The 20036-nt window shown below is 35.7% G+C and overlaps 1 protein-coding gene across 1 annotated transcript; it reads left to right on the top strand.

Moving 5' to 3' along the window:
* The first annotated feature begins 16353 nt into the window (after nt 1-16353).
* Nucleotides 16354-17627, top strand: LOC121783906. Its single transcript, XM_042182091.1, has 2 exons — nt 16354-16545; nt 16909-17627. Exons 1-2 carry the CDS (start codon nt 16378-16380, stop codon nt 17422-17424), a joined length of 684 nt encoding a protein of 227 aa, XP_042038025.1. The 5' UTR covers nt 16354-16377; the 3' UTR covers nt 17425-17627.
* Nucleotides 17628-20036: the final 2409 nt, after the last annotated feature.

Here is a 20036-nt window from a genome sequence, read left to right as displayed (position 1 = left end):
TTCAAATTCATATTTAATGTTAATTAAAAGAACTTAATAAGAATATAATTATGTAATTCAAAACTTACTATTCGCTTTCTTCTTATGTCATCAACCAGTACATTATTTCTTTCTCTTCTTTATTCAGTTTTCCTTTTAGATTTACTGCTCTGACATTGTAGAGAGAGAGCACAGTGCTTCAACAATTTTCTTGGAAAACTTCATCATCTCATATTTCACCATGTATATCCTCCATGACAGTGGATATTATGGTGGTATATGCTCTGTCATGCTTTCATTCAAAAATATAAATTGTTATTGACAGAAGGGATATTATTCTACCCAATGGAACTCATATTATCAGCCAAAAAGTATCATTTTATCAGCCTAAAATCTAAAACTATCATTATGAAACAAAAATATCATTTTACCCACTGAAACTATAATTTTATTCCCCGAAACTATTATTTTATCATTGTATGCAAAAGTATCATTTTATCATTTAAAACTATCATTTTATGATGCAAAAGTATCATTTTATCACTGAACCTATCATTTTACCCACTGAAACTATCATTTTATGCAAAAGTATCATTTTATCATTTGAAACTATCATTTTATCCCCTTACACTATCATTTTATGATGCAAAAGTATCATTTTTAAAATAAAACATAACAACCAAAAAACATCATCAAACCTATATCATTTTAACTATATAAACAATCATTTTATGTACTTAAGCTATCATTTTTAAAAGTTACCTCATATTCATCATTGAGAAAGAATTGAACTTCTTTCTCTAGCACTTTTTCCTTCTCTTCTCGAGCTGCTTTATTAGCCATTTCCTTTTTGCTCTCATTCTGTTTCTCTTGCTCGTTTTCCACCTCATCATTTTTTTTCATTCTCCATATCCTTTTCCTGATTAAAATTTTAATTCTCATCTGGAGTGTTCTCATATTCCGGTATCAGAGTGAAGATAGGAAACTCATTCCTATTTTTCAGTATACATGCCCTCTCAGTAGCTTTAGTTAGCTCAATCATGATATCGATCCATTCAGGATCATCAATTTCATCATTGCTCATAGCATGTGCCATTGTTTTCTGAGTTTCTATAACATTCTGCACACCTTCCTCTCTCAATCCCATTGCATTTCTTGTTGTATCACAGATTATCTTAAAGCTGTCAAAGTTCCTGAGTTCATCTGGCGCTTCTTCAACGACATCAAGCATCTTCAACATTGAGGCTTTACAACCCCTGGCAGCTTCCTTCCATTTATCTATGAAAGTCTTTTCTTGACTTCCACTGCTTGTCCCCTCTTCATCATGATCATTCATCATCAAAGCTTGTACATCTTCAGGTTCATCATCTTCATCTTCAGATTCATCATCTTCATCATTCTCTTCATGTGGTTGCTTTTTATATCGGTCATACTTATGACCGAGACCAAAATCTGAATCAATCATTTATGCTTTTTGTCTTTCTTTCAACAGTTCGACAGTCCATCCTTTAACTGTTGGATAACATCTTGGCACCATTTTTTTTTCAAAGAAAATTTTGTCCACGTAACAAGCCTACATTAACAAAAACTAAATATTAGTTTTTCTGTAAATAGATTCATAGACAATGGAAAACAAATATATTCTTACCACTACAAAGATAACTGGTCCAGTAAATATCTTTGCTGTGTTTCTTTTCCATCTCTTTTGTGTTTCATGCAATTTAGATATGACATAGCTACACCAATTGTATTCTTTGATCTTGTCAACATCAGCTATGTAATCTAAAATTTGTTGGCTCACATTTCCATCGGCAGGAGTGTTGATCAAGGCATACTCAACGAGAACCATAAAATTCCATTTGAACCACTCACCACCTTCTTCGTCTTTCTTCATCTGCTCTACAATATACTTTGGCAACATTTTTTTCTCTCCACCTTTATTGAATCTAGCAATTTGTGTTTTGATGTTGATATTCTTCTGAAATTTGATCCTATTCATAGGTAGAGATCCAATCTGGAACCCAAGAGTTATATGAACATCTTCATCATCTAAAAACAGTGATTCCCCGCTGTTCAATTGAATTGATGAACTTTTAGGCATAAAGTTGTAAATCAGATAATATGCCAATGCTCTTGGGAAACTTCTTATATTGAAGTTTAAGAAACCCAATCTCTCGTACAACTCTTCTTTGATTCTTATTTAGAGATCCAAGCATGTCAACGAAGAATTCAGTGTTCCTTCTTCCTGCCAAAGTCGGTGTCTGAATGGCTGTATCATCTTGAACAACTTTTTTCTTGCCCTTCTTTGAAAGTGCCTTACTATTAGTTGCATCATCATTATTTCTTTTCTTCATATTTCTTATACTTTCTATTTCATCTGCTAATAGTCTATCATCATCATCAGCAGCAGCATCACGAATGTTCTTTCCTAATACACAAAATATTTCAGTGTGTTAAACGGTTTATGTTATTATATAAAGTCAAAGTATCATTTTATCCCCTGAAACTATCATTTTATCCACTGAAACTATCATTTTATCATTTTATGCAAAAGTATCACTTTATCATTTGAAACTATCATTTTATGATGCAAAAGTATCATTTTTATCATTTGAACCTATCATTTCATAATCTGAAACCATCATTTTATCCCTTGAAACTATCATTTTATCCACTGAAACTATCATTTTCTAAATTTCAATTAGTTCAAAACAGCAGAAACTAATGTCTGAAACCATCATTTTATCCCCTGAAACCATCATTTTATCCACTGAAACTATCATTTATCTACACAAATATCTTTTTGTCTACTCAAAGTATCATTTCATAATCTGAAACCATCATTTTATCAAGTGCAACTATCATTTTACCATCTGAAACTATCATTTGCTAAATTTCAATTAGTTCAAAACAGCAGAGAGAGCCTAACTTGTCACTTAAGTAGAACAAAACACTACTCACAAAATCAGCACTCAAAGAAACTGCTTTGAATCTGCATTACTGCTGCACACAATTTTCTAAACCAAAGTGTTTTACTAATAGATCATGGCTTCTCAAGTGTACAAGGTCAGGAGGTTATGATATAGAATAAGGTAAGAATTGATGATACAAAACCAAGTATGAAGTAAATTCAAAGTAAATTCAAAGTAAATTCATCATGCTATCATATGTAACTCTAAATCTACACTAAAAAACTATAGAATCTAAAAAAACGTGAATCGCTGGCAAAATGATAAAATCGATAAAAAACAACAGTGAAATAAGTAATAAACTTCATCCAACCTTTCTTCGATAATGCTAGAGCGTTTTCCGTCGTCATATTCCAGAATTTGTATGGTTTTTCCTTCGAAGCTGAAGAATCAAGGGTTTGAAATGCGATTCGGAGGGTTTGATGTCGATTCGTAGGGTTTGAGTGTGAGAGAAATTGAATTCAGCGTCTAGTTCACGTTTTCTTTCGACGCGCCAATTTTATAACGAAATGAAAATTTTGCCCTTATATAACCAAAATATGATAGTTTTATTTGATAAAATGATAGTTTTGTTAGATTAAATCTAGACCACACATTTTAAAAATGTGTGGTGGAGATTTAGTTATAGGGTTATCACACAAATTTAGGTTATCATTATAATGCATCTATATATATAGAGAACTGTCCTGCTGCACAACTTGTGCGAACGAGCGCCTTGTGATCCACGTAGGATAGATTCCTAATTTTTAGTTGATTCTGTTTTGATTTCTAATCTCCAGCCTAATTTAATTAATCTTTTTATTCTATATGGTAGGCGTAGATTTATTATCAGTTTTTTATTTTTCTGCAGTCCTTTACATGTTTTCTTCATAGATTTCAGAAATTTTGAAGTATGTTTTCTCACTCTGGATCTTCTCTTACGTTCTCTGACCTATATATACTTGAGCGAGTTTCATCAAATTTGATCAGCTAACATTTTTAGTGTCACGACCGCACTTGCTAAGGATAGCATAGTCGGGGAACCGTGACTAGGGGGGTGAGGGTATAAGAAGCGGGGAAAGAATTAAGGGAAAATAAAATCAAACATGGGTTGCGAGACATGACTAATCAAATGCTGATACATAGAAGAAAAGATACCCGATCATGAAAACTTGAGTATTTATTAGTAAAAATTTCAAAATATCAGAGTTTTGAACAAAATAGACTTGAGTCTTTTAAAATGCACAACGGAAGCAAATGAACACGGTTCCATGTATGAAGACATGAACCTCTGAGAGTTAAAATCTGACTGAATTAAATGTCTTGTCTCAATAGCACTTCCTCCACCACTTCGCTGCTCAACCTGCACATTTAGAAATATATGCAGGGCTGAGTACAAAAAGTACTCAATGAACACATTGCCGAAAATACAAATATACTTTGGAAAATATTGTCAAGCCATCATCACAGTAACACCCAGGGATTTTATTTAAAAGACCTGAGCTTACTAAAAATCTTTATTCGACTGCGCAGTCTAAGTTCTTTCCATTCTTTGCCATATCTGATCACATTGTGCCGTGGAGATGGTGTTCTCCCACGGTCACCTTACATTCATGTGCCGGGAAGGTGGCCACCTTCCTCGGTCACCTGCTCTGCCCAACATGTCAGAGGTACCTTGTGTACACTAGTCCGAGCGGGGACACCACCCTCACTGGGACCCGAATTCGACTTATATCATCATTCATAATTCCTTTGGTCTTAGCCAAACAGATAGGCATCATACAAAAACAATTATGACAAGACAACATCTTTAAGAATCACGAACATGTGTTCGTGTTTTCATAAAATACGATTTGTATTTTTAGTATAGGAAAGCTCACATTGATCGTTTAAAGGTGTCGCACTTGAGTATTTCCTCTTTCCAGATTAGAGTCTCATGGAACAATTCCCTTTAAAAAATAATAATAATAACACAACAATTAGCGCGAGAAAACTACTAATTAGAATGCATACACCCTCATTAAAATCTTTTATCTCGTTTCTTGGTTTTCGCATATTTTGATTATTCGGCGGCCGCCCAAGGCGTCACTTGAGACGCTGGTCGGCCGCTTAAACCCATAATTCCTCTGTTGGCTCCTCGTATTTCCCTCCACGATATCGAATTAAAATCCCAAAAATTATAAAAGTGCACAATTAAATTATCGCAACCATTTCCCCTCGAAAATATATTTATTTCGGACTTGGGATAAATTATTCATACTTCAAAAATTATTCCGGAATTTAATTAAATAATTTCGTCATGATTAATTATTGGCACAAAACTTAATTATTTCCCCACCTTATATCTCCAAGTAAAATTTTAAGGCCCAAGACAATTTAAATGGAGCCAAAACTAAACAAAATATCCCATTTAATTGCTAAGGCCCAATTTCTTTAAAAAAAACAAAGGCCCAAATCCTTTTTTTAAAAAAACAAAAGGCCCATTTCTACTGCCACCATCTCCACGCCTCTCTCTCTTCTAGACCAAATTGAGCAGTTTCTCCCAAATTTTCCTACACTCCACACCAGAGCCGTCGGTCGTCTCACTTCCGACGCTCGCTGCACTCCGGCGACGTAGGCATCGTCCGATTTTCTTCCGTCGTACGCCGCTGTACCCGACGCCACTGCGGTGCAGTTTCCTTCACCATCGCGTCGACCCTCACACTGGGAAGACGCTGCTGTCGCTGCTGGGCTCCAGCCGCATCAGTCGCTCCGACGCCGCTGTTGATTCTTCCATCAAATCATCCTCAGCGTTCATCCCCGAGCTCCGCCTTCCGTGGTGAACCGCGACCGTCGTCACCGACGGAGTTGAGGAACTCTGCCGCCGCATCGCTCCAGCCTTCTCCAGCGACGAGGACGTGCTTCTCCGCCGCCGATCCCCCTGGGTTTGAGAGTCCGCCGCTGCTGTCGTCCAATCCAGCCATCGTTCATCACCGAACCAACCCCGAAACGTCCCGAAACTAACCCGAAAAGCCCCGCACAACCCCGAAATAGCCCCCCCTAAGTTTCTAATTGATTTCATGAATTAAAGTCTGATTCTTGAATTCGGTTCGCTTTGATTTAAACGATTAAAAGATTGATTCCAGATTGTAGTTACTGTTTTGGATTGTACGATTTGGTTGAGTATAAAAAAAAACATGCTATGCAGTTCATGGATTGAAGGTTTAGATTGGGGAAGGAGATTTACCTCGATAACTCGATATTGGTTGTGAAATTGTAGGACCGAGAGGAGTAGCCAACTGGATTTTGCAGATTCAGTTTCTGTAATTCAATTGATTGAGCTCTCGGTTTCTTGAATTTTCTTGCTGCGGAAACCGATCAGAAGAAAGAAATGGATTGAAGATTTAATATTGAGGGAGAGTAGTTAAAGATATGGGAGAGATTTAGGGGTGAGGAGAGTGGGCGGTTTGGATGTGGGAGGAGGAAATATCTAAGAATTTTTTAATTAAATTGATTTATTGACTTGGTGACCAAGTTAGATAAATTTGAATTTTTTTTAGTATTTAATTGATTATTTATTTATTTACTTGTTTATTTAATTTGGCGTAGGTATAATCGGTTCAAGTTCGTGGCCGTCCACGTTGAAGTACCCGCTTTCTTAAAACGTAGGATGTATTAAATTTTGTTGGATGTATCGGACATCAAGATTTTAGTTTTGGGATCTTATTTATTTATTTATTTAAATTTATTGTATTCATATAGGTGTATTATATATTTGTGGATTCTATTCATTTGTCTATCGTCAAACAAACAACGATGACAATCTATAGTAACTCAGATTTAATCGCATAAAAGTCACTTATATAGGTAATTAAGCTAATAATATAGTTTCTAATAATATCGGCTTAGCGGGTCGTTACATTCTACCCCTCTTAAAAGAAATTTCGTCCCGAAATTTAGGATGTATTTAAATAAAAAGCTCGGGATATTTCTCCTTCATTTTCTCTTCTAGCTCCTATGTTGCTTCTTCCTGTCCGTGGTTTTTCCACAAAACCTTCACTGTAGTAATCGACTTATTCCGAAGCTGCTGCACCTTTCGATCTAGTATTTTTACCGGCTTTTCTTCGTAACTCAGGGCAGACTTTAGAGCGATTTCTTCGTGGCGAATCATTTTTTTTTCTGCAGTGGTCAATGTCTTGCTTCCCATGAGGGTTTCACGCGAGGAAATATAGAGTTGATCTAACCGTTTTAACTTTGATAGGAGCTGAATTTGGGACTCCAAGAGATATATTCGAATCGTTCTTGCTTTGGGTAGGCTCCAAGGTAACCATGAAAACAAAACGATTATAATTATTTCAATTACGTGAGTATTTGGTTCACCACAAACTCTCACCGGTTGCTTGCAACAAAGGTTTTTATGAAATGCGAAGACAAGGCTCAATTGGGCTCATTATGCTCACCCCTAGAAAAGAAAAGATACAACTTCAAAGGGCTTGAGCTATACCCATATAACTTGGAAATATTATTGTGGGAAGAGCTTGCCAGATGGAATAAATTGCGAAAGTGAGGGTATGAAGAATAGAATGTAGATGTCAATAATAGGTTGCCAATAATATAATCAAAATGAACAGTGAAGTAGAAAAGTTTCAAGTATCCCCAGATGATAACAGGAAGACCAGAGATGGTTGGTTACAAATGGATTTGAAAAGAATAGGAAAACAAACAATTGCAATTTGCTCGACAACACTGTGATAGAAGATCATATCAACGAAATTTTTTTTTGAGTTTATAAGCAATTCAGGGAAACTAACTAATAAAAAGGGCAACAAGAGGAAACTAGCCAAGGGAGAAGCAATGTGCCAGCTTTAACATGGAGCTTGCAGAAAAGCTCAAATCAAGAGACAACAGTCATATTTGAATTCAGAAGGTGAGAGTACTCGTGTAAAACAAAAAGCTTGTCAATATGTCTGAAAACACAAATGGTCAAATTAAAAGGTTTAAGGTCTCACCAAATGGCTGCTCCAATATAGTAAGATGGAAAATGATTGGGCTCAAGTGTATTTGAGAGAAAGAAGAATAACATGGAACTACCCTTTTGGGTCAACAACATCGTGATACTATATCACGTTAATGAATTCATAAAGTTTATAACCAAATCACGGAAATGAACTAGTAGAGAAGACAACCAGAGCAAACTAGTTCGGGAAGAGAGCAAATTACTTTAGACTTGGAGTTGCTAAAGAGCTCAAAGCATGATGGAATAATTATAGTGGGATTAAGAAGAGGTGGCTATTCTTTATAAATTAATGAGTGTCAGCAAGTACCTTTGAAAACACTAAAGGTCTACTAATGATATTTGGAGAATATTATCATTGAAGAGATAATAGTTTAGGAAAACATGTTCATTCTGATGGCTATAAATAAAGTAACTCTAGTATAGGAGTTTGGTGGCAAGAATTCAGAGAGTCAAAGTATTGCTTTTATACAGAACAAGTAAAGAAGGACCGTAGTCACTGGAGGTTATCAGAAAACATGAGGGAGCAAGCTCAAAACTGAAAGTGATTCACAACCTTGACATAGAAAGGAAAAAAATAATGACACATTACCTTGCAAAAGAAGTCATTTAATATCTTAATTCAACAAAAATATTTTGATCAGGAGAATGCGAGGAAATGGAATTTATAGGAATCCAAGTAAGCGTTGCTGATGAATCTTCCTGGTTAACTACGATGGTGATACTCCGTTGTTTAACTCTTTATAGAGGATGGTAAATGAGATATGGGAAACTTTGGTCACAAGGTACTTTCACTTTACGATCACGTCAGATGACCATATGTGGGGATTACGACTCTTTGGTACTCTTGGTTCGTCATAACGCTCATCCTCGTAACACGTCGTTTCTGTTTACTTATATTGTAGAGCTAGGTTCTTTGTTTACATTGTAATCACATTCTCTTGCTATGTATGTGTATATCGTTTAGTTGGATCAAAGGTAAGATCCTTTGGAGTGATTGGATTGTCAAGAAAGACAATGGTTAACCCAGATTATTCATGTCATTGGGATGTAGAAAATGGCATCCAACATCCATCATCTTTCTAGAAACATCGTTTTGTTCTATGTTGGAGTGCTTTTCTCGTGACGAAGTTTCTTTCTATCGCGTACTTTCTTTTCATCGCTCGGGAAAGCGAGAAATCTTCATACTATATTTCTAAGTTCGAGTTCATATTATGTTCTAGAAGGAACACATAACTAAGTATTCTAAGTTCTTGGAAATTTTGATTTCCCCATTCTAGTAACATGATTCAATGACTACTCAAAAAGAGGTATCATTTCACAAACTCAAAAAGAGACATCATTTCAACAATTGGTACCTGACTCATATACTTTATACTTTCATATTTCAGTACCTTTTTCCATTTAGGAAAGTTACTTCTTTTATTCATGCATTCACATTCTTTAGCCAAGAAAAGACATACTAACTCTTTCTTTAAGCATTCTACCAAATCAAGAAACATCAACTCTTTCTTTAAACTTAGTATTTTCATCTGTTCACTCAAATTAACTGCATGAGTTATTTCTCCATTCCAAACTTTTAAACATCTTGACTTTCTTTTGAAAAAGAACAAGTTACCTTTTTCCTCATTGAGCGCGATTGGTGGAAGTGCTACGAGCATTTTCATCGATTAGACAGTCTAGTGGAACAAGGCTAGACCAAAGATTTTCAAAGAAGACTCTCGGGTTCAGAGCGAGAAAGAATTCTCTGATACCACTCTGTCACGACCGCACTTGCTAAGGATAACATAGTCGGGGAACCGTGACTAGGGGTGGGGTATAAGAAGCGGGGAAAGAATTAAGGGAAAATAAAATCAAACATTGGTTGCGAGACATGACTAATCAAGTGCTGATACATAGAAGAAAAGATACCCGATCATGAAAACTCGAGTATTTATTTGTAAAAATTTCAAAATATCAGAGTTTTGAACAAAATAGACTTGAGTCTTTTAAAATGCACAACCGAAGCAAATGAGCGCGGTTCCATGTATGAAGACATGAACCTCCGAGAGTTAAAATCTGACTGAATTAAATGTCTTGTCTCAATAGCACTTCCTCCACCACTTCGCTGCTCAACCTGCACATTTAGAAATATATGCAGGGCTGAGTACAAAAAGTACTCAGTGAACACATTGCCGAAAATACAAATATACTTTGGAATTCGACTTATATCATCATTCATAATTTCTTTGGCCTTAGCCAAACAGATAGGCATCATACAAAAACAATTATGGCAAGACAACATCTTTAAGAATCACGAACATGTGTTTGTGTTTTCATAAAATACGATTTGTATTTTTGGTATAGGAAAGCTCACATTGATCGTTTAAAGGTGTCGCACTTGAGTATTTCCTCTTTCCGGATTATAGTCTCATGGAACAATTCCCTTTAAAAAATAATAATAATAACACAACAATCAGCGCGAGAAAACTACTAATTAGAATGCATGCACTCTCATTAAAATCTTTTATCTCGTTTCTTGGTTTTCGCGTATTTTGATTATTCGGCGGCCGCCCAAGGCGTCACTTGAGACGCCGGTCGGCCGCTTACGCGCATAATTCCTCTGTTGGCTCCTCGTATTTCCCTCCACGATATCGAATTAAAATCCCAAAAATTATAAAAGTGCACAATTAAATTATCGCTACCATTTCCCCTCGAAAATATATTTATTTCGGACTTGGGATAAATTATTCATACTTCAAAAATTATTTCGAAATTTAATTAAATAATTTCATCACGATTAATTATTGGCACAAAACTTAATTATTTCCCCACCATATATCTCCAAGTAAAATATTAAGGCCCAAGACAATTTAAATGGAGCCAAAACTAAACAAAACATCTCATTTAATTGCTAAGGCCAAATTTCTTTAAAAAAAACAAAGGCCCAAATCCTTTTTTTAAAAAAACAAAAGGCCCATTTCTACTGCCACCATCTCCACGCCTCTCTCTCTCTTCTCGACCAAATTGAGCAATTTCTCCCAAATTTTCCTACACTCCACACCAGAGCCATCGGTCGTCTCCCTTCCGACGCTCGCTGCACTCCGGCGACGTAGGCATCGTCCGATTCCTTCCGTCATACGCCGCTGTACCCGACGCCGCTGCGGTGCAGTTTCCTCCACCATCGCGTCGACCCTCACACTGGGAAGACGCTGCTGTCGCTGCTGGGCTCCAGCCGCATCAGTCACTCCGACGCCGCTGTTGATTCTTCCATCAATTCATCCTCAGCGTTCATCCCCGAGCTCAGCCTTCCGTGGTGAGCCGCGGCCGTCGTCGCCGTCGTAGTGGAGGAACTCTACCGCCGCATCGCTCCAGCCTTCTCCAGCGACGAGGACGAGCTTCTCCGCCGCCGATCCCCTTGGGTTTGAGAGTCCGCCGCTGCTGTCGTCCAATCCAGCCATCATTCATCACCGAACCAACCCCGAAACTAACCCGAAAAGCCCCGCACAACCCCGAAACAGCCCCCCCTAAGTTTCTAATTGATTTCATGAATTAAAGTCTGGTTCTTGAATTCGGTTCGCTTCGATTTAAACGATTAAAAGATTGATTCCAGATTGTAGTTACTGTTTTGGATTGTGCGATTTGGTTGAGTATAAAAAAAACATGCTATGCAGTTCATGGATTAAAGGTTTAGATTGGGGAAGGAGATTTACCTCGATAACTCGATATTGGTTGTGAAATTGTAGGACCGAGAGGAGTAGCCAACTGGATTTTGCAGATTCAGTTTCTGTAATTCAATTGATTGAGCTCTCGGTTTCTTGAATTTTCTTGCTGCGGAAACCGATCAGAAGAAAGAAATGGATTGAAGATTTAATATTGAGGGAGAGTAGTTAAAGATATGGGAGAGATTTAGGGGTGAGGAGAGTGGGCGGTTTGGATGTGGGAGGAGGAAAATATCTAAGAATTTTTTAATTAAATTGATTTATTGACTTGGTGACCAAGTTAGATAAATTTGAATTTTTTTTAGTATTTAATTGATTATTTATTTATTTACTTGTTTATTTAATTTGGCGTAGGTATAATCGGTTCAAGTTCGTGGCCGTCCACGTTGAAGTACCCGCTTTCTTAAAACGTAGGATGTATTAAATTTTGTTGGATGTATCGGACATCAAGATTTTGGTTTTGGGATCTTATTTATTTATTTATTTAAATTTATTGTATTCATATAGGTGTATTATATATTTGTGGATTCTATTCACTTGTCTATCGTCAAACAAACAACGATGACAATCTATAGTAACTCAGATTTAATCGCATAAAAGTCACTTATATAGGTAATTAAGATAATAATATAGTTTCTAATAATATCGGCTTAGCGGGTCGTTACATTTAGTCTATTCATTCATGAGAGAATAAGAAATTTCATTCAAGTATCAATGGTATGAACTACTCATATCACCTAATAGTTAAGTAGATTTGGAAGAAAGCATAAAATCAAAACATCAAACACAAAAGCATGAGCAAATGACGTATGACAACTCCCAAATCTTATTCTAATAATCTAATCAACCAAACTATTAGGCCTAAAATCATTGCGGACGAGTCACGATAATTGTGCCTAAGATCCAAATTAATTATTTTAAAGTTCAAACGAAATACGAGTATCGCAATATTCAAGAGTCACAAAAAATTTGAAAGTGCCATGCTTTTTTTGCTACACTGGTACAATATTCAAGAGTCACAAAAATTAGAGAAATTATTTATGATTCACCACGTCTCTCTCTTCTAGTATAATCTTCAAGATTATGGAGTAGTCTTGAAGAATTACACAAATACAAGATCCATTCCACTACACATCTCTTTTTCCTTTTCATTAAATTGAGGAATTCGACCATTTGATGGCGTCGTAGTGCCGTTGAACTCCCCCACCGTTGAATTCGACCATTTGGGGAGAAACTGGACTGAAATCTGTGTCCAATAACACACGCCAGCATTTTACACTTAAACACGCCATCGCAGTGAGTGGTTTACAATTATTATTTTATTTTCTGAATTTAATTAAGAATTGTTTGTAATTTTATAGACGCCGATTCTGATGGCGTTTTCATGTTAAACACGCCAATGTGAATGGCGTGTTATTTTTTTTCTTTAAATCACATATTAATTTAAAACGCCATGCGGGGTGGCGTTTTTACTTACTAAAACGCCGACGCGGTTGGCGTTTTTCCCATTGATGGAAGAAATAACAAAGTGGGTACATTTTTGTTATTGTAATAGTAAAGTACCCTACGTATCCGATTTTCTCGGGCTGAACTGGGTCGGTCCGGCCCACTTGACATCTCTAGCCGGGACAGTGGGAAAAATCTTAATAGATGTACCAAATTATAAATATGAATATAGCGTTAAAGCAAAATTTATATAATACCCCATCCGTCCCAAAAAAAATAGACTAGTTTTACCATTTCGGACGTCTCCCAAAATTTGACCAAGTTTAAATATGAAAAGTTTTTAACAAATAATAATCCTCCACATAATTTATAATGTGAACCCCACAATCTACTAACATTCCTTCCACTCCCTTTTCCTTTCTCTCTTACTCCCTTCGTCCCACCACAAGTGATGAACTTTTCATTTTGAATTGTCCACATGTGATCAATTTCCATTTTAGCTAAAAATAAAACTTTAATCATCTCTTACTTTATTATTTCTTTATCTCTCTTACTTTTTTCTTTCTCTCATACTTTACTCTCTTCATTTTAACTCAATATATACTACTATTATTTTGTTAAATCCCGTGTTCATAAGAAATCTATCACTTATAGTGCGATGGAGGGAGTATTTTATTATCTCTCTGTTACTTTACCTATTGCACATTAAAATTCGTGTCATTAATAAGTTTGTCTAATTTTTGGAGAAAAAATTCCCTAGTCTAGACATACCAAATGGCATTGTGAATTGGTATGTCCAACAAATAGATATTTGACAAATGGATCTCTAAAAAAGTCATATTCCAATTATGCATAACAATATATGGAAACTAGTGAATGTAAATCTAAATTTAATTATTACTTTAAATTATGGAAATTTCTCCAAAATATTTATAACATTCCTTATATACTGTCAAGTCTCAACTGCATATTGTATCTAATGGGAGTAATATATTCGTACATTTATATAAATTTTACATGCTATAAAAAAATTTAAAAATAATTAATACTATATTTTTTACTAATAACCGAACTTTATTATTTATGTAGAATATACGTTCATATATAATTATATATAGTGTATATGTAAGAACTTCCTTCAATGCATTGTTTCATATCAATACACAAAATTCATCCTTATGTTGTCACTAATTGGAATTTCATGCATACCTTTATTTATTTTACTAAGTTATTATATACATATAAATGAAATTTATATACAGAAAATAAGTGTGGCTATCAACTTAAATTTTGTTAACGTATTTTAATTATTTTAAAATTTTATATATAGTAGTATTTTTTATAGCATGTAAAAGTTCAAGAAATTTAAAAATAAAAAAATAAAATAGCAAAGGCATGTATAATACCATTAGATTTAATACGCACTTGAGAGTATATAAGTAAGTTTCAAAACATTTTGGAGAAATTCCCATACTTTAAAATAATGAATGAGTTTAGGATTTACATAGTTTCCATGAATAGTTATGTAGAGTTGGAATATGACTTTTTTGGAATTCCATTTGATATGGTCTAGACTAGAGTAGGGAATTTTTTCTCTATTTTTTAGGACGGAGGGTATAGCGTTTAAGGCCATCCACAACGCTGTTCCTATACCGTTCCTATACCGTTCCTTAAACCACTATTTGAGGGCCCCACTGTACTTTTTTACTCCATTCCTTAACTAAGGAACGGAACCTGCAACCCTCCGTTCCTTAACCGTTCCTTAAATTACTATTCATTCAATTTCTTTTTTTTTTTATTTCCAACCCAATTCAATTTAAATAAACACACTTTATTAAAAAACAAACACACTTTATTAAAAAACACACAACATTAAAAAAAATTACAACTTAAACTTAAAAAAATAAAAAGCACACAATTAAAATCCTAAAAAAATAAAAGTACACAATTTTAATAATTTCATCCGCCAAAATTTGATTTGAGATGAAAATTGAGGTGGAAATAGAGAGGAATAGATGTGTGTTTGTGATTGAAATGAGTATGAAATAGGAGTATTTATAGAGTAAATAAATAAAATAAAAATTAAAAAAAATAAAAAACGGTCTCATTACCGTTGCAAAAAAAAAAAATTTTTTTTATTAAATTCGAATTTAAAAAAAAAATAATTATTGCGTCACCGGACGAAGCCCACTCGCGGGGCAGCGAGTGGGCTTCACGCGTCGAATGGGAGGCCGCCACGTCGCCTCGGCGCGTGGCGGAACGTTCAGTTCCGCGTTCCTCCGGAACGGAACGCGGCACGGCATAGGAATGGCGACGGCACGGAACGGCGACGGAACGCACCCCGCAACTCGTGCCGCCGCGGAACCGTTCTGCCGGAACAGCATAGGAACCGCAACGGCACAGCGTTGCGGGTGCCCTAAGCGAAATTTGGGGTATTACATGCGTTGTAATTTGAAATATAAGACCTTATTTTGTAGCTATTTTTAAGATTAAAAAATCAGTTCAAGATGTCCCCTTTTTTCTCTATTTCAATAATGGTAAACAACTAATTTCGTAATTTTGTGTAATATTGCTTCAAATTTTGTCTTATTTCGTAATTTGTCATGTAACATTTCTTCGAATTTAATTGTCTAATTCGAGACTGAAAAAGAGACTTTGAAATCATGTCTAGACTTAATTTAGAGCGTTTCCCACATCATAATATCTTGTGCACAATGCCGTTATTTCGTAATTTGTCGTGTAACTATTACTATATTTTGTTAGAATGGCTAAAAAAAATATTTCAAATAATACAAAATAACTTTTAAATTTTCCCTGTGCTTAAATTTGTACTCCCCCAGCCCGTCCCAAAAAAATAAGAATATTTGGGTAATATAGGCATTAATGCATAATAGACAAAGTTAGAGATTAATAATTAAAATAGTGTTAATGAAAAGTGGGATCCGATTTAGGAAAATTTCTATAAATGGAAATAGAATATTTTTATGGAATTTATGAAAAAGAAAATTGTACGTATTTTCATGTGGCGATGGGAGTAAGTAATGTATTTGATTCTCGCGTTCTTTAAATTGTAAAATACTAGTTAATCTTGAGAGTTAATAATATGAAAAATAAATGTTGTTTTCGTGTATAGACTGTCCTAACTTACACCAACAGGCACCCCACAAATTGCATAACAAAATTCAACTACAATTCCTTGTGATTGTAGTACACTCAACTCCCAATAATGCAACTTAATTAGTTCCTTTTAAGCAAGGCCCAGTTTCAGTATTAAAAGCAACTGAAACTTAAATTTTGGTTTCAAAGAGCAATGAAGTATCGAAAGGAATATTTAGATCTGATTTTGGTGCCATGTGGTTTGCTAATCATGTTCTCTTACCATCTTTTTCTTCTCTATAGATGCCTCAAGCTCCCTCACACCACCGTCATCGGCTTCGAAAACAACGATAAGAAAATTTGGGTCCAAAAATTTATGCAGGTTCCAATTTTATATTTTTGTTTAATACCAAGAGTATTCATCGATCGGTTCAGTGACTATTCTGATTTAAAATAGTCACGAAATTTGACTAATTAGTCGGATTCAGTGACTTTTCTAATTTAAAATTGTTACGAAATTTGATTCAGTATCGATCCAATGACTATTCTGATTTGAAATTGTCATGAATTTTATTAACTAGTCAGATCGGATCCGGTATCTATTCTAATTTAAAATTGTGACGAAAATTAATTAGTCGGATGCAGTGATTATTCTGATTTAAAATTGTCATGAAATTTGATTAATTAGTTGGGTCGATCCAGTGACTATTCTGATTTAAAATTGTCACGAAATTTGATTAATTAGTCGGAGAATCGGGACGTGAAGATGGCGCTGGACGTGGTGTCAGCGAACATATCCGCGGCGACGTTCCTAGCGTCGGTGTCGCTGACGCTGAGCGCGCTGATCGGTGCGTGGATCGCGAACAACTCGAACATCTTCCAGAGCGAGCTGATCTACGGCGACACGCGGCCGGCGACGATGTCGATCAAGTACATCACGCTCCTGATCTGCTTCCTCCTCGCCTTCTCCTGCTTCGTGCAGTCGTCGCGCTGCTTCATCCACGCCAATTACCTCATCAGCACTCCCGACGCCGACATCGCGACGGAGTACGTCGAATTGGCCGTCGTCCGCGGCGGCGATTTCTGGTCGGTCGGTCTCAGGGCGCTGTACTTCGCCACCGCGCTGCTGCTGTGGTTCTTCGGCCCGATCCCGATGTTCGCGACGTCGCTGACGATGGTGGCGGTCCTCCACTACATGGACAGCGACACCGGGTCGATGAAGAGGAGATGTGGCCGCCGGAGATCTGATGAGAGGGTTTAGATTTGGCGGAATTTTTTTGAAGTTTAAAAATATTACTATTGTAAAAAGTTTTATTTGTGTTTTTTAATACATCATGTCATGTCATGTCATGTCATGTTTAAACGAAGTTAAATTTTATACTGTGTAATGTAAAAAGAGATGAAACTATGATGAAATTTTTGATATAATGATGAGATAATGAAATAATTTTTTTTATAATGAAACTTTTTGTACCAGCATAAAAATAATGTAGAAACATGACGTACCTCAAGTAGATGAAACGTTAACGGCGTTAAATATACTTGACATAACATAGTAATATGAAACGTAAATGAAATTTTTTGAATAATTTATACAAACTTTTAACTTTTCGAAACATAATGAAATAATGACGAGACATTTTATATGAATAGTGTAATTATCATGATAAAAGAGCAAACAATTTCGAAAAGGTGAATTATTTGGGAAGATAGGAATTAATTAATTAACTATATTATCTTCTCTTTCCTTCATTTTCTCCTAATTTCAGAAAATAAATAATCCATCATTTCAAAGAGTGAAGTATTTCTTGGCGAACATGAAATTTTATGTAATATTGTTTACTTCATTAATTGAAAAAATAATAAAGTTCAAGAAAGATAAAAATGTTTACAATTTTTAAATTATTCTCTTTAAAAGTGACACGTTTTCATTTTGGGATGTCTAACTAAAAGTTATATATTTTTCTAAAATAGAAACAACATCACCTCTATTTTTTTTTTCTCTTTTACTTTACAATTTCTAATTAAAACTCGTACCATCTACAAATAAGATCATTTTTTATGGACGGAAAGAGTATAACATAATACTAAAGTGTTCTTAAATGGAATAGAATTATTCGTGAGTATTCCATTACATTCTTTCAGCAAATGTCACATTTGAAATGAATTTTCTCTCTTAATAATTATTTATTTAGAGATTTAATGAAATATTATAATTTGCCGTCCATAAAAAGTACTTCTACCTTCGCACATCTGTAGCTGAGTCGTATTCTTTTTTAAATTGTTCCACTGTAGCTAATCATTTCTTTCTTCTTTTTTTTGGCAAAAAGAATTTGTTTCTTCCCTCTTATAGTACTTTATTCTCTATTTATCTCTCTACCTTTTTCCTTTCCTATTTTATTATCCATTCACTTAACTCATTTTAAATACAATTTCTTATATTTCGTGCCAAAAAAAAGAAACGCCTCTACTATAGAGGGACGGAGGGAGTACCCTCACTATGGACAATACGAGTTTTAAGAGCATCTCTAACTGTTTACACTAAACTCAAACTCATTTTTGTGTAAATGTCACATCTAATAGTGATTTTACTCCGACCACTCACACTAAACTCTAACTTAAGAAAATATTCTCTACTATCTATTTTTACTCACAAAATTTTTAAAAAGTTATTTGAGTTTGTTTTAGTGTAAATCTAAGGATATGTATATTTTACTTAAAAACTAAAAGTGAGATTGATTTTCGAATACTATTAGAACTAATTGTGTACGCCATTTATTTCTAAAGAAAAAAATTATTATTAGCTGATGTGCTCGCTACTAAGGCCATCCACAACGCTGTTCCTATACCGTTCCTTAAACTACTATTTGCGGGCCCCACTGTACTCTTTTACTCCATTCCTTAACTAAGGAACGAAACCTGCAACCCTCCGTTTCTTATCCGTTCCTTAAATTATAATTCATTCAATTTCATTTTTTATTTTTATTTCCAACCCAACTCAATTAAAACAAACACACTTCATTACATAAAATAAACTTACAACATAAAATTCGTAAAAAAACATAATTTAATAATTTCCTAAAAAATAAAAGTAAACAATTTAATAATTCATCCCCCAAAGTTTGCCCAAATGTGCTCAATTAGATTCTCTTGGAGTTGGGTGTGGGCGCTAGAGTCCCGTGTCCTTGCACGAATAGATAACCGTTCTTGTATAGACGGATGCGCTCCACTTCGGGGCGGACTACCTGCGGTTGAGCTTCCGGGGGATTCGGGGTCGAACCAATTTCCCGCCTCGAGTCCTTCGTGCTTGGCCTCCGGAGAAATTCGTCGGTGAAGGCTGTCCGGACGCCTTTGCAGAATTTGAGCAAGCACATTAGCCCTGTGGTGTCTCCGATGTGGAGGTATTCGTCGAACATGTCGGCCGTTTGTCCAGTCGCAAGCTGGCAGATTGCTGTAGTACATTTCTGCAGGGTCGTGTGGCTGAGACGACCGATCGCGTCGAACCCTTCCTGGAAGAACTCTTCTCGGGCTGCCAAAGTATTCGCGATGTGGAGAAATAGCGGTTTTCCATGCGGAAACGGCGGCGGAAGTAGGTATCTCCCCAAACCGGGTTATCGCAGAAGTAGTCGCTTACTAACCTTGCGGCGGCTTCCTCCCGGTTACGATGGATGTACGTACGGGAGCTTCGTTGGGGCGGTGCGGCTTCTTCCGCCTCCCGTCGTCGATCTTCCTCAAGTGACTGTTCCATTATTTGACGCATTTGTTCAAAAGGATCCATTAGTTTGATTAAATTTGGGAGAAGAAAAACAAAGTTGAATTGAGATGAAAATTGGGGTGGAAATAGAGAGGATTTGAGAGGAATAGATGTGTGTG

The sequence above is a fragment of the Salvia splendens genome, chromosome 21 (genome assembly GCF_004379255.2).
Source record: "Salvia splendens isolate huo1 chromosome 21, SspV2, whole genome shotgun sequence".
Taxonomy (NCBI): Eukaryota; Viridiplantae; Streptophyta; class Magnoliopsida; order Lamiales; family Lamiaceae; genus Salvia; species Salvia splendens.
Note: the sequence above shows the minus strand (reverse complement) of the source record. Positions and strands in the feature narration are given on the sequence as shown.